At 36.9% G+C, this 12,635-nt stretch overlaps 3 protein-coding genes across 3 annotated transcripts; 1 reads left to right on the plus strand and 2 right to left on the minus strand.

Moving 5' to 3' along the window:
- The first annotated feature begins 499 nt into the window (after positions 1-499).
- LOC140049511 (uncharacterized) lies at positions 500-2,886 on the plus strand. The gene is made up of 2 exons (XM_072094407.1): positions 500-1,221; positions 2,085-2,886. Exons 1-2 carry the CDS (start codon positions 555-557, stop codon positions 2,606-2,608), a joined length of 1,191 nt encoding a protein of 396 aa, XP_071950508.1. The 5' UTR covers positions 500-554; the 3' UTR covers positions 2,609-2,886.
- A 399-nt stretch (positions 2,887-3,285) lies between these two features.
- LOC140049510 (sphingomyelinase C-like) lies at positions 3,286-5,600 on the minus strand. Its single transcript, XM_072094406.1, has 3 exons — positions 5,513-5,600; positions 4,947-5,021; positions 3,286-4,566 (listed from the first exon to the last, which is right to left on the minus strand). Exons 1-3 carry the CDS (start codon positions 5,574-5,576, stop codon positions 3,398-3,400), a joined length of 1,308 nt encoding a protein of 435 aa, XP_071950507.1. The 5' UTR covers positions 5,577-5,600; the 3' UTR covers positions 3,286-3,397.
- A 489-nt stretch (positions 5,601-6,089) lies between these two features.
- On the minus strand, positions 6,090-10,897 carry LOC140048785 (sphingomyelinase C-like). Its single transcript, XM_072093571.1, has 3 exons — positions 10,761-10,897; positions 9,618-9,686; positions 6,090-8,561 (listed from the first exon to the last, which is right to left on the minus strand). The coding sequence occupies exons 1-3, from the start codon at positions 10,876-10,878 to the stop codon at positions 7,369-7,371; spliced, it is 1,380 nt and encodes a 459-aa protein (XP_071949672.1). The 5' UTR covers positions 10,879-10,897; the 3' UTR covers positions 6,090-7,368.
- Positions 10,898-12,635: the final 1,738 nt, after the last annotated feature.

The following is a 12,635-nucleotide window of genomic DNA, read 5'->3' on the forward strand; positions in this document are numbered from 1 at the left end:
TTCAATTACAGCCTCATAGAAATTGAAATCAATAATAGATTTCACAATGATGCAATTATTCATCACACAATTGTTTACAGTTTTACTTACAGAGGCCTGTTATGGTTTTTTAATAATAAAATTGCTCATGAGGCCAATTCTCAGCGGTGGTTGGAATCATGCCAGTGTTATTGTATGTTAACATATAACACACAACACGGTAACATAAGCTTCTCTGTCAATAACAACTTATACAGATCCACTATAATACACTGTCACTATTCATGGTATAAATTGGCCTTATAATGCAGGCTAAAAATACTGAGCGCCTTTTATGGAGTATTATAAAGCTTTAAAACGTTATTTTTATTTGAATATAGAACAATGCCCTTTTTATTAAATAATAAATAAGTAGGATTACGGCGGATGTATGAATAATAGGCCTACGTTCTATAAATAGCATTTGATGGAAATTCCAAAGGTAAAAAAAGATAGACTTTACAGCATTCGTTGTCGTTTCAGAGATTAGAAATTTGCTTAGAAAGAGATCCAGGCCAGGGGTTGTTTGTTCAAGAATGGCGTTGTACATGGTCTTCTTAATATTGCATTTTATAATCTTTTCTTCTGGGGACTCAAAATCTGAGAATGACGTGTGCAAACATGGTTACTATGCGAAAACTCTTCCCAAAAGGACGACGAAGAAAAACAACAAATACGCTTGCATGAAATGTGGAATGTGTAGAGACGGGGTGGAGGTTATTGCGTCATGTACAAAATGGTCGGATGTAAAATGTGGTGGGTGTATTCATGAAGACCTTGGGTTTATTTTTGATCACATTACAAAGTCGTGCCAACATTCTGACGTCTTGTCTGGAAAGGTCGCACCGGAAGAGATCTGGACAAAGCTTGGGTTACGATCAACTACTACTAGGCCTAGGCCTATATCAAAAAGATTTTCTACAACGCCTGCAATAACCATTTCAGTACAAGATTCGGCAGCATTGTATCCAGAAGAAGGTCCTCATGGCATAAAGCATGTCAATTCTCTAACATTCGAAGCAACACCTTCAGCGCCATCTGTCCTGTCTTTGATATCAGTTGGATCTGCCACAATTCTGTCTCTGGCCTTAATTCTTTTGATTATCTTGAGCTGCAGGTTAAAGGCAGAGCAGGATGGAGTAGATTCGTTATTTCCTTGTGTGGTTTACAAGTGTTTTAAAGGAATATGTAACAGTGAATCACGTAAGTGTGTATGGGGGGGGGGGGGGGGGCAAGAGTTGAAGTTTTTTCTACTGGGGTACATCAGTAGGCCTAGGCCTACGTGTCCTTGCACACTCTTGATGCTTAACGTGGGCTGTTAAAAGTATTTTCTCACCCACTGTTAAATTTGAAGCAAAAACAGAGAACTATACGCACAGATATTCTTCAAATAATGTCTAGTTTTGTGATAAATGATAGCTGGCCTTACTGTATAGTTATTTAATTATTTATTGCCTAACATTGTGGTATCTAACCCAATTATGTATTTTAGTATCATTGGTAAATTTCGTAATACAGCATATCATGTGTATCACATGTGTGGTGCCTTTATTTAGGGTGATGATACAGGAGTCATATATCAGTACATACAATCTGCCGGGTATCTCGTTTATAAGGAACTTGGTAAAGTTGCTTATAAATATTATAGTGATGTACTGTAATTATTTCCTTTTTCGGTAATCGGGATTTTCCTAATGTTTACTGGTACCTGTATGTCGCAGTGGAAACTAGACATTGCTTCCTCTTTCAATTTCTCTAGGCCTATTGTTGTCAGACATATCTTCGTTTGTGTTTGCTACTAAAGACATTAATTTTTCTTCCCGTGTTTATTAAAAAGCTAATTTGTTGAATAACACAAGCATTTACCCATAGCATTCATTCCTTGTTGAATACGAGATCATCGTCTTAGCATGCGCGCATAATATAATAATATAATAATTACACGCTGCGAATCTGTTTAATACGAGATAAGAAAATAATATACTGTAACAAACAACAAACAACAAATTTGCTGGTACAGTTTTAGCTATAGAACTTGTTGAATTATAATTTATTATTATTTACAGATAATCAAACTCATAATGGTAGGCCTACATCTGAGATAGGCCAATTTCACGTCGTCACAACAACGAATAAAAGCCCCTCTGAGGAGAAAGAGAAGCTGTGGAGTGAAGATTTTGAGTTCCCAAGATCAATCAGCTTGATTGACCTAAGAACGTCGGATTCGTTCCATTCAATCATCAAGCTCGTCTGTAAAAGTGCATCCTGTCTGGAATTCGAGTACGGTTTAGCCCGCGACAGCAGGCCAACTTCAAATAAGCACAAAGCACATGGTGCACCAGTCAGCTTCTATATTGGAGATTTTGGTGTAAAGAAGTTATCAAAATCAAAATGTGAATCAAATATGGAATCCGAGTTCACTTCTTTTTGTTCGTCACATGTCTTTAGCGACAGGTTAAGTGATTGTGGAAGCGTTTCTTCTGATGATGAGTATGGTGCGTGGAGAGCGTTTATGGCGTGCCATAACATTACAACTTATGACGAAACTGTTGAAAGCGATGTATGGATACTTAAAGTAACTACAGTCTGAATTATGAATAAATACATCAAGAGAAAGTGTTGTTCATAAAAATAACAAAAGATATTTTAGTCATTGCTTGGCAATAGATAGAGGTTGCCTGATGAAGAGGTGTCACACTAAGACAGAATATGGTATTTTAATTTATTTATATTTCATTAAATATATTGTTATATTATCACAAAAAACAATCCTAAAACGCATAAGGCTCTGGCTACACTATCAAACATTATGTGACAAAAAAATGTGATGTATATTGACACGATGACGTCATATTACCACCATATTTTGGGCACATCACACTTTTTTTGTTAAACTAGTTCGATAGTGAAGACAGAGCTTACAAATAAGCAACGTCAAACTTAGTCGTGATTTCCACGCTACGCTTACGCTATCGAGCGCAGAAAGGGCTTGTTTGAGATACAAATTTGTATTTTAAAACTTGTTTATTTTCACCTTTAGATGTGTATTTCCCGCCCCTAAAGATCTCTTGTATATCATATACAAGGGCTCTTTAGGAATGGGTAGGTGTATATACTTTTTAGCTTGATTTAACTAGCCCCACTATGCAAGATTGTAAATTTGACAAACGCTTTCTCATTCGATCCTGATCATCGGCTTTCGTCACCGTCGTCGTTAGGTCACCGTTGTCAAAAAGAATGAAAAAAAAATAAAAAAAGATTTAACACAAATTAAGAGTTTTGTATTTCATTTTTACTAAACTAGATCTACATGGAATTGAGAAAAATAACTGTGCACGTGGGAGGTTTAGCTTATTACGAAATGTATTCAAAGGAAATGTTAATATGAGTTCTTTCTTTTCTTGTGACCTTTCTTTGGTGGATCTGGAAAATAAAAGCGTCCAACAAGACCAAAATGATCTGATAAGTCGGTGATGACCAGACTCCCTAGGCAGTCAGGTGATGTCGCAGATACGTAGCCTCCCGTTGTTGCGTTGACACAGATGTTTAGTGGCTTCGTTTTTGGTTTGAAGACGCTTAGAAGAGATTTAGCGTTAGATTTATGAGCAGAGCTCAACACAACGTAGTCTATCCACTGTTCTTGTGGTTCGTTAACTAGACGATTCAAGTCATTTGTAAGCGGATCAAAGGTCGTTCTTACACGTCCAACTCTACGAGGTAAGATTGCGCCCATATTTTCGAGAACTCGTTCAGCATGGTCTTGGAAGTTGTTCAGATCGGCGTTGAAATCTCCCGCCATAATGACCGCTTCGGTGGAAGGAATGTTACGTCGTGATATAAAGTTTTCAAACTCGGTGGCTTGAAGTTCCCGGATTGCTTGCCTAGAATCGCCAACCTGCGCCTGCATGTGTGTACCAAACACGTGATACGGGAGAGTACGGTTGTGGACTGTCTTCATCACGTGCGCGTACATGATTCCCTTTGACGAAAATGGATCAAATGTCGTTGGATCAGTGTTGTTAAATATGTAATCTTCGTAGTATGCAATTGGCCAACGTGAGGCAATAAATGTTCCGCCATTTTCAAAGATTAAGAAGTTTTCGGCTTCTTCTGCAATTCCAACATTTGGAGTGACGTACTTGAAACCATAGTATTTCAACAGATCTCTAAAATCAAGTTTGCCAGGAAAGCATCCGCCCATAGCTAGTTCTTGGAAGACGATGACGTCAACTCTTCGGATGTTCTTTAATATTTCAAGAGGTATACGACAGGTTCGTTCTCTCTGACCAGTGTATTGGTAAGATGGTGGTATATTAAAAATCGGAACCGAATACTCGTAGTCCAGCTCCAATACATTATACGACACCACTTGCAAGAAGTTAGCTGGAGTTGATGGAAGAAGAGGGCGTGCTTTTGGTGCTGCACATATCACTACGTCACTGCAGCCAACAGTCTCTACATCGCAATTGACAGTGCTTGTACAGATGTAAGAAAGACCAAATTGTTTGCATGTCAATGCACTGTACTCAGTTTCCTCCGTGCTACTAGCTGAGGAATAAATCAAACATTAAATGCGCATTTCATAATTGCGGGGTTTCTATTTCTACTACTTAAGCCTAATAGTTGTAAAATGTTTTAGCAAGTTTCAATCATAAAAGGCTCGTATTGTTGCTCTGAACATGTTCGTCTTTCTTAAAGCTCTGTCTACACTATCAAACTTTATGTGACAAAAAATGTGAGATGCCCATATATGGACACATGATATCATATCACTACCATATTTGGGCACATCACACTTTGTCAAACTAGTTTGATAGTGTAGACAGAGCGTAAGTTATGTATATTACTGCCACGAGCAGGTAAAACGTTCAATGTTTCAGTGACACATTTATTCAGATTTTTCTGCGTAAATTGCAATTGTAACTTACATAACCAAACAAATGGCCGCTCGTCATTGGTTAGTTTTTCATCTTCATCTCCGTTGCAACTCCGATACAACCGACCTGAAACCATCAAAGTAGGCTTACAGTAAATACCATAACATTGTTCTTAAATAAACGTTAAGATATAATACAGACATTTGTGAAACGAAATAAAACTCTGTGGAACCGGGTGTTTCACGACAATGCGAGTACCCACTATTGGGTCTAAGAGTATGTCTGCTAATAATGTTCCTGAGCGTGCGCAGAATGACTTTTTGACTTGACAGTTCCGTAGTCTAGTAGCATCGAGTGTCCGATAGACCTAACGCGAGTAAAACAATCAATTTTGTTCTAAAATCTGGAAGGGCAACTTTTTTTTCTGTGGCTTAGTAAAAAATACAATTGATTATTGTGTTAACAAGCACCCGTGCTAGGACTACTTAAGTATTCATAATTAACACAATATGCTAATTTACATTTAACCCGTCAGTTGGTGACTTCATAACTATCAGAAATGAATAGGAATATAACAGGCTACATTGTAATAATTCAAACATTATTTGTATACATACCTTTTGAATGTTTTGAAGTCACACATTGGATGAGATACACCAGTAATAGAGCCTTAAGAATCATAATTAAGCCGAGGTGTGCTATCGTCAAAATAAGAGTGTCCTCCGCCGATTACCAAAGACAACTGACCAAACCTCTTCCAAATTATTCAAACCTTCAGAGATCTTAAAGGATTATCCGCGTCGGCGGAAGGATTCATTTTTCACGAACATTTTTGTCAAGTGTCAAGTAAACAAATATATATTATTATTTATTATTTAGTCTCAATTTTCGTAGAATATATACCCGGGTATAATTATTAATAATATGCATATACAGTTTTAGGCGCATATCGTGATTTTATTTAATATGTGAAAATACAGTGCAATATGATTATATGATTTTTTTTAGAATGAAATCGTCCAATATTTTGTCAAGTGATTTCAAATCATGGTCAATGTGATTAAAAGTACAATTGTACTTTATTTATAATACTTATTATTTATAATAAAAAAATATTGTTTTAAATCTTTTCATCAAGAACGGCAATCAATCCAAGGACTAGTTGACTCGCCTATCCGTATACGATTACCAACATGACTGCACCCAAATATGGGATTAGGCTTCATTTCAACATTGTTTGTAGGCTTGGTTTCCACTAGCGACGCAACGTAACGCAACCTACGCGACGTACGAAAATTTCCTTCCAATAAATAATTGTGTTTGCCCCCACCTGCGTGAAATCAAACCTGCGATGTTTGCAGCACTGTTGCGTCGTCGGTTCCCACTTAAGCTTAGTTCCCACTAGAACGTAACGCAAAGACGTAAACGCAACGCAAGCGTTTTAACCAATGACAAGCGAAGTTATAGACAGTTAGCAATCACAAGCGAATAAGCCATCGCTTGTGATTGGTCAATTCACTTGCGTTGCGTTACGTCCTTGCGTTGCGTCGCTAGTGGGAACCACGCTTTATGATTACTCAATACAGCACTTTTCGTCAATACGTCGCTGCGTTGCGTTCTAGTGGGAACCACGCTTTAAGAGGCCCATTACATCTTTCTCTTCCTTCATCAATTGTAAGTGCCGCCCGCCCACAGAATGAATTTAGTACATTTGGGTGTGGCTATTTTTAATTACAGCCCATTTCAGTGAAATCCCAACTTTATGCCTAATTGTTATTATTAGCCTCATGGTTTATCGGTATTGAAACAAAAACTGGACTGATCAATCTCCATGTTTGCTGTTTTAAATCATCTAATCTGAGCTGAAAATACTTGTGCTACTCTGATCGTGTTTGTCTCGTCCGCGCACTGTCTACGCCAATTCATGGTACGGTCGTCAACTTCCATCATATATATTAGGATGACGTAAAGTATATCTGAGACAACTGAAAACGGCAAGGAGCTACCGAGAAAGCTTATCCAAACATTTCCTAATTATTAAAAGTACGAAAAAACACAACTAAAAACAAAACACAAAACAACAACCTATCTAAACATTCTATAATATGATTTTTTTACATGGTAGTAAATATAGTTGTAACGTTTCTTTAGGTAGGCCTAGCTTTGTGCATAACGTTCTAAAAAATAAAGTAATGCTATGCAGTGATGATAAACTAACAATAATAAAGTAGGTCTAATAATAAATAATAAATTGCACAAGTTTATATACCGGTACTACAACTACATTTAAACAAAATTAAAAGTAGTAGAATCAACCGATGTAAATAAAACTTCAATCTTCAGTGATTCTTAGCTTCTTTAGCAGCAAATATATTTATTTAGGAAAGGTATATTATTGCCTTATTTATACTCTACAAAAATATAGCTGTTATAATCAAACAGGGGCATTTAATTTTAGGACAAATTTTATCGTTTACAAGAATCTCCAATTCTTACAGCATTTCTTCTTGGTCAACTTTTTGATCACTGGGTTTCGTGGAAATATAAAAGAACCAACAACCGCGTAGTGGTCTGATAAGTTTGTAACTTCAAGACTCTGGTTGCAATCTGATGATTTCGAGCTGACGTAGTCTCCAGTTGTTGCACTTATACAAACGCTAAACGCGTTCGGGTCTTGTGGCTTGAACGCAACTAAGTTAGCACTGACGTCTACTGTTAAATGAGATGAACTTAGGACAACATAATCTAACCATTGATGGTCAGGCTCATTAGATGATATGATCAATTCATTTGTAAGCGGGTCCCACGTCGTTTGCAATGGTCCAACTTTACTAGGAAGAACGCCTCCCATTTGAGAAAGAACCCGGTAAGCGTGGTCTGGATAGTTGTTCAAATCAGCGTTGAAATCTCCCGCCATAATAACTGCTTCCGACGACGATATACCAAATCCTTCGATAAAATCAAAGATCTCAGCTGCCTGTGCCTCACGAACAGTCTCTCTTCTAGAGCCAACTTCAGCCTGCATATGGGTACCAAACACATGGTACGGAACGGCTCCGTTTCCATCAGATTTCATTATATGCGCGTACATTACGCCCTTTGACGCGTACGCATCTGTAGTAGTAGGATCGGAGTTAGTAAATACGTGGTCTTCATAATACACAATCGGCCAACGTGACGCAATAGCAACTCCGCCATTTTCGTAAATAAGTGGGTTATCTCCCTCTTCTTCTTCAACTCCAACATTAGGAGTAACAAAGGTAAAACCATAATAATTCAATAAATCTCTGAAGTCCAAATCGTCTGGAAAACATCCTCCCATGAAGAGTTCTTCCATAACAAGAACATCGGCATGCGGGTGATTCTGCAAGATATTTAAAGGTATACGACAGGTTCGTTCTCGCTGACCACTATACACGTAAAGCTTTGGTAAATTTAGTATATCCGGATCATAAAGATAGTCAAGCTCATAGATATTATAGGCAACAACCTGCAAGTTGTTGGCAGAGGTAGCTTCAGTAAGAGGTTGTGCCTCTGGTGCGGCACATAGTGCCTCAGCTGTACAACCCGTGCCAGCTGAATCGCATGATGAACTGGAACAGACAAAGTCTAGGCCAAATACTGAGCACGTCAATCTGCTTGGTGGACTGGATGTCGAAGAATGATCTGATAAATAACAAATAAATTATACATATAACACGTTTAAATTTTCAGCAACCACAGTTTGTATTGTAGACACGTGTGCAGTCTATTGTAATATAAAGCATTTATGAATAGAAGGCCACTGTCAAAGTCTTGCATGCTCTAAAATATTATTTTACGCCGATTTTCCATCAGCGGCGAATTTGTTCGCGCGAATCGAAAGCGCCAGTTTATACGCATGCGTATTTCATCTTCCAAATCCCTATCTACGCATGCGTATAAGTTGACGCTTTCAACTCGCGCGAAAAAAATTCCCCTAGTTGAAAATCAGCTGTCTAGTCCTATTTATTAAACGTAACCGGCCGGAATAGCCTAGTATAATAATTCAAATATATTTCCAAATTACGGTCGTAAGAAAATAAACTTTTCGTGGTCCGATTTTGATGAAATAAAAACCAATTGTTAAGCAACATATATTTTATCATCAATTAATACTCGACGCATACATGATAATAAAGAAATCAGACTGCGCATACGATTTATACATGGGTACGTTTTTACATTAGCAATTGATCTATAGAGGGCTTCGGCAAGAGACATGCGGTAGTGTTCACAGGGCGTGTATGGTAGCGGTGCTTTAATATAGGCTGGGAAGTGTATTCTTCTTTGATATTTTCATCAGTCCTTCTATTTCAATATTACAGTAATTTGATTTCACGAGAATACACTCCGGGTTTTCCATTTTTTTTTTCCTATGAGGTTAAGAAAATCATGAATAATTCATTACCTTAATTAATCTCTCTTCATGCTCTATAATGTCCCATATTATGTCATAATCTAATGAATTATTCATGATTTCTGCGTTAGTCTCTTAGGAAAGAAAATTCCTCCGGGTTTAACATTTCTATATTTTAAAATATACACCTTTGCAATTTTAAAATAAGGAGTGCTATTTCACGATGCTCGTTCTACGTCATCACTGTCCAATGGGGTTATAATAAATGTTGTTGTAAAGGTGTATATAATAAAATACTGTACAACTTTTAAACTTCTTAAGTCTAATAAAGACCAAGTACGTACCGACCCATACAAATGGACGACCTTCTCGTCGAAGTAGATCATCCTCTCCGCCAACACAACTCCAATAGTCTATACAGTATACATGACAAAAAATACATATTTATAATTATTGGAAGTGATATCAGCTTTTTAAAATACCTTAATTCAGAATCATACGATAAACACATTATTATTTTTGATTGGTTTAAAATGCTGGTAGCTATAAACATATCATACATTATGTTTTAATGACTGATCATTAAATATACACTTGACTGCGTTTACAATTCGTGCAGTTAATTTCCATTGTTTATTTGTTGATGTCTCAATTGGTGTTTAAACTTTTTCTTATCTACATACAAATCTTACATTTCGTGTAGGCTGCATGCACGTTACTTTTTGTCCTCATTTCGTAAATATTATGTGGTATTGAATGCCATATAATAACGGTGGGACGGATTTATTTAATCAAGGGGTAATCTATGGTTTTTTCCCACCTATTATCTTGTACCAAGACTGGTAAGAATGGGTGTAGTGGGACACATTACTATGGTATACTGTAGTAAAAGGAGAGGTAATAAACATCGCTGGGGGTTGTTTGTTTTTGGTACTTTTCACCATCACAACAAACAAGCATTTACGTGCATGATGGGTACAAACCTAGATTAATTCTTTACGGGATTTTGAAAGCAGAAAAGGAGTATTGCTAGTGTTACAGAACGATAACTGAATAAAATGATTAATGGATGACGTAATCATTTTTAGATATTCTATAGTACTACTGTTCAATCTTGGTCGGAATTTTATATAATAAAAATTACAATATAGGCCTATATTATTTGGAGCACTGTCCAAAATGAAATACTAGGCCTACAATAGCTTGAAGATAATTTATGCCTATACTTATAATTTGTAACCATCCTCTGATGTGATGTGACGTCACAACACAACCACCACGCATCACTATGTAAATGGTACGATAAACAGGGTTTGTTAATTGCCTTACTTATTTAATTTACTTTAAATGGATATGAAAGGGTTCCTATAGCAATATCATTGTATTTGCTCAACATGTAGATCACTCAGTTTTAAGCTTACCATAGTTATACTACATGTTTTGGAGGACAACTCCCTCAAAACGCCCCTGGGCGTAGATACACTTACCTGCGTAGACATAATGTGGAAGAAAAATGGATAATACGGTCCAGAAAAGAATCATGGTGAAAGAATTATGAGATGACAACTCTGTAGCCGTAACTCTGTATTGCATGACATCAAACATAGTTTATGCAAATCACACCTTCCAAATGCTGGTACCAGCATTGATATTGATATTATTTAACCAATTTATCAATTAATCAATATAATTTACTGCATGCAATGACTGTCATTGCACAAAAAACACAGGGAATTAATTGATAAAATGATAATTAATTGTTATCATTGTTAGCAATACTATTCTCGTACCTGTTCACGTCCTTCTCAATGTTTGTGTTTTTTATCTAATCGGGGATCGGAATTTACAATATTCATACATATTTATGCCAAGGCTCGAAGCTTTACAAATATAGAAATCTGCTTCATTCTATTGTACTCAAATGAAACATATTTAACTAAATCTGAAATCATTCTTGCAATAACCTTGCATACACAACTCGTCATAAAACCATCGTATAATAAGCAAATAAGAATGTTCTCTAGCAGTATTCGAACACGTGAATTCTCACAAGCTAAGCACCACTCCATTAGACCAGGCGTTTAAACACGTCGTCTGATAGAATTGTGCTTAGCATGTGAAAAAAATTGAAAACCGGTGTTTCAACCCTAGAGGAAAAAATACATCATTGTCCTGCTAACATATCTTAATCCCGCTTTAAGCTGTACCCTATTCCGATAACACACCTTGTCTCGATAACATCGAAAGACAACTTGTTCATTCAATAACCGATCAAACACGGTGTATGTGATCTACATCATTGTTCTGCTAACATATACCAATTTAAGCCGTATCCTATTCCGATAACACACCTTGTCTCGATAAAACATCGCTTTACAAAAAACAACTTGTTCAATAACCTATCAAACACGTTGTATGTGATCTATTGATCGGCATCAACAAGTTTTTACCGGACAATTACCGGGATTAGAACCCGTGACCTCTTGCATGGCAAGCACCATTTCATTAGACCACAAATTCCGCTAGACAATACTCGATACTGTGTACTCCACATCATGAGATTAATAATTACCAGTAACATGGGCACATTCTGTAATACAGTTACATCATACGTGGCGAACTTGTGTTACGGTAGTCCTATGGCCCATGGTACATGTCCCACTGTATTAAATACTTGCCATGATACTGATAAATTAATTATACAAAGTACCGAGAATCGGCTAAGTTTAGTAATGACAATAAGTTGTCGTCCCTTTGAATAGAATAACATTTAAAGCATTATGAAATAAAATGATATCGAGTACTTGCTAACATCATTTAATGTTATTTGAACATTTCAGATATTCAATAGTATCTGCTTGATCGCAGTTCTATTTATAAAATACTATGTATTATATTTGCAAGCTGACTTTTCCCATAATGCTTCACGCGTGCGCAACTTTGCCCATAATGCATTCCCCCATAGCACTTCATGGTCCGCACACCCCGGTGCTATCGATCGGGGTTGGTGAAATCAACAGTCCCTTTGTGAACAGAAACTCCCTACAGCTTGACAGACTGAGCCTCTATAATGGACAGTTTGAGCCCATATAATGATGGACAGTTTGAGCCCCTTTAACGATGGACAGGTGCCCCTATAACGATGGACAATTTGAGACCCTATAAAGTACAGATTGATCTGATATATTGGACAGTTTTTAATAACCCTGGTACTATAACAGGTGTTTGAACCATATGACCATTACAATCCTTGACTCATAACATAGTTTACTAATCCAAATGTAAGATATAGCAACACACCCTGTCTCGATATTCGATAAGATCGCAACAAACATATTCAATAATACTCCACCGAGATATTA

This window comes from Antedon mediterranea, chromosome 5 (assembly GCF_964355755.1).
Source record: "Antedon mediterranea chromosome 5, ecAntMedi1.1, whole genome shotgun sequence".
Classification (NCBI taxonomy): Eukaryota; Metazoa; Echinodermata; class Crinoidea; order Comatulida; family Antedonidae; genus Antedon; species Antedon mediterranea.

Coding starts and splice junctions, on each gene's coding strand:
- LOC140048785 (XM_072093571.1), bottom strand. CDS start 10,878: ATGTTTGATGTCATGCAATACAGAGTTACGGCTACAGAGTTGTCATCT. Junction 9,687..10,760: donor TCCACATTATGTCTACGCAG/GTAAGTGTATCT, acceptor TATACTGTATAG/ACTATTGGAGTTGTGTTGGC. Junction 8,562..9,617: donor TCGTCCATTTGTATGGGTCG/GTACGTACTTGG, acceptor GTTATTTATCAG/ATCATTCTTCGACATCCAGT.
- LOC140049511 (XM_072094407.1), top strand. CDS start 555: ATGGCGTTGTACATGGTCTTCTTAATATTGCATTTTATAATCTTTTCT. Junction 1,222..2,084: donor AATATGTAACAGTGAATCAC/GTAAGTGTGTAT, acceptor TATTATTTACAG/ATAATCAAACTCATAATGGT.
- LOC140049510 (XM_072094406.1), bottom strand. CDS start 5,576: ATGATTCTTAAGGCTCTATTACTGGTGTATCTCATCCAATGTGTGACT. Junction 5,022..5,512: donor GACTTCAAAACATTCAAAAG/GTATGTATACAA, acceptor TGATGGTTTCAG/GTCGGTTGTATCGGAGTTGC. Junction 4,567..4,946: donor GCGGCCATTTGTTTGGTTAT/GTAAGTTACAAT, acceptor TTTATTCCTCAG/CTAGTAGCACGGAGGAAACT.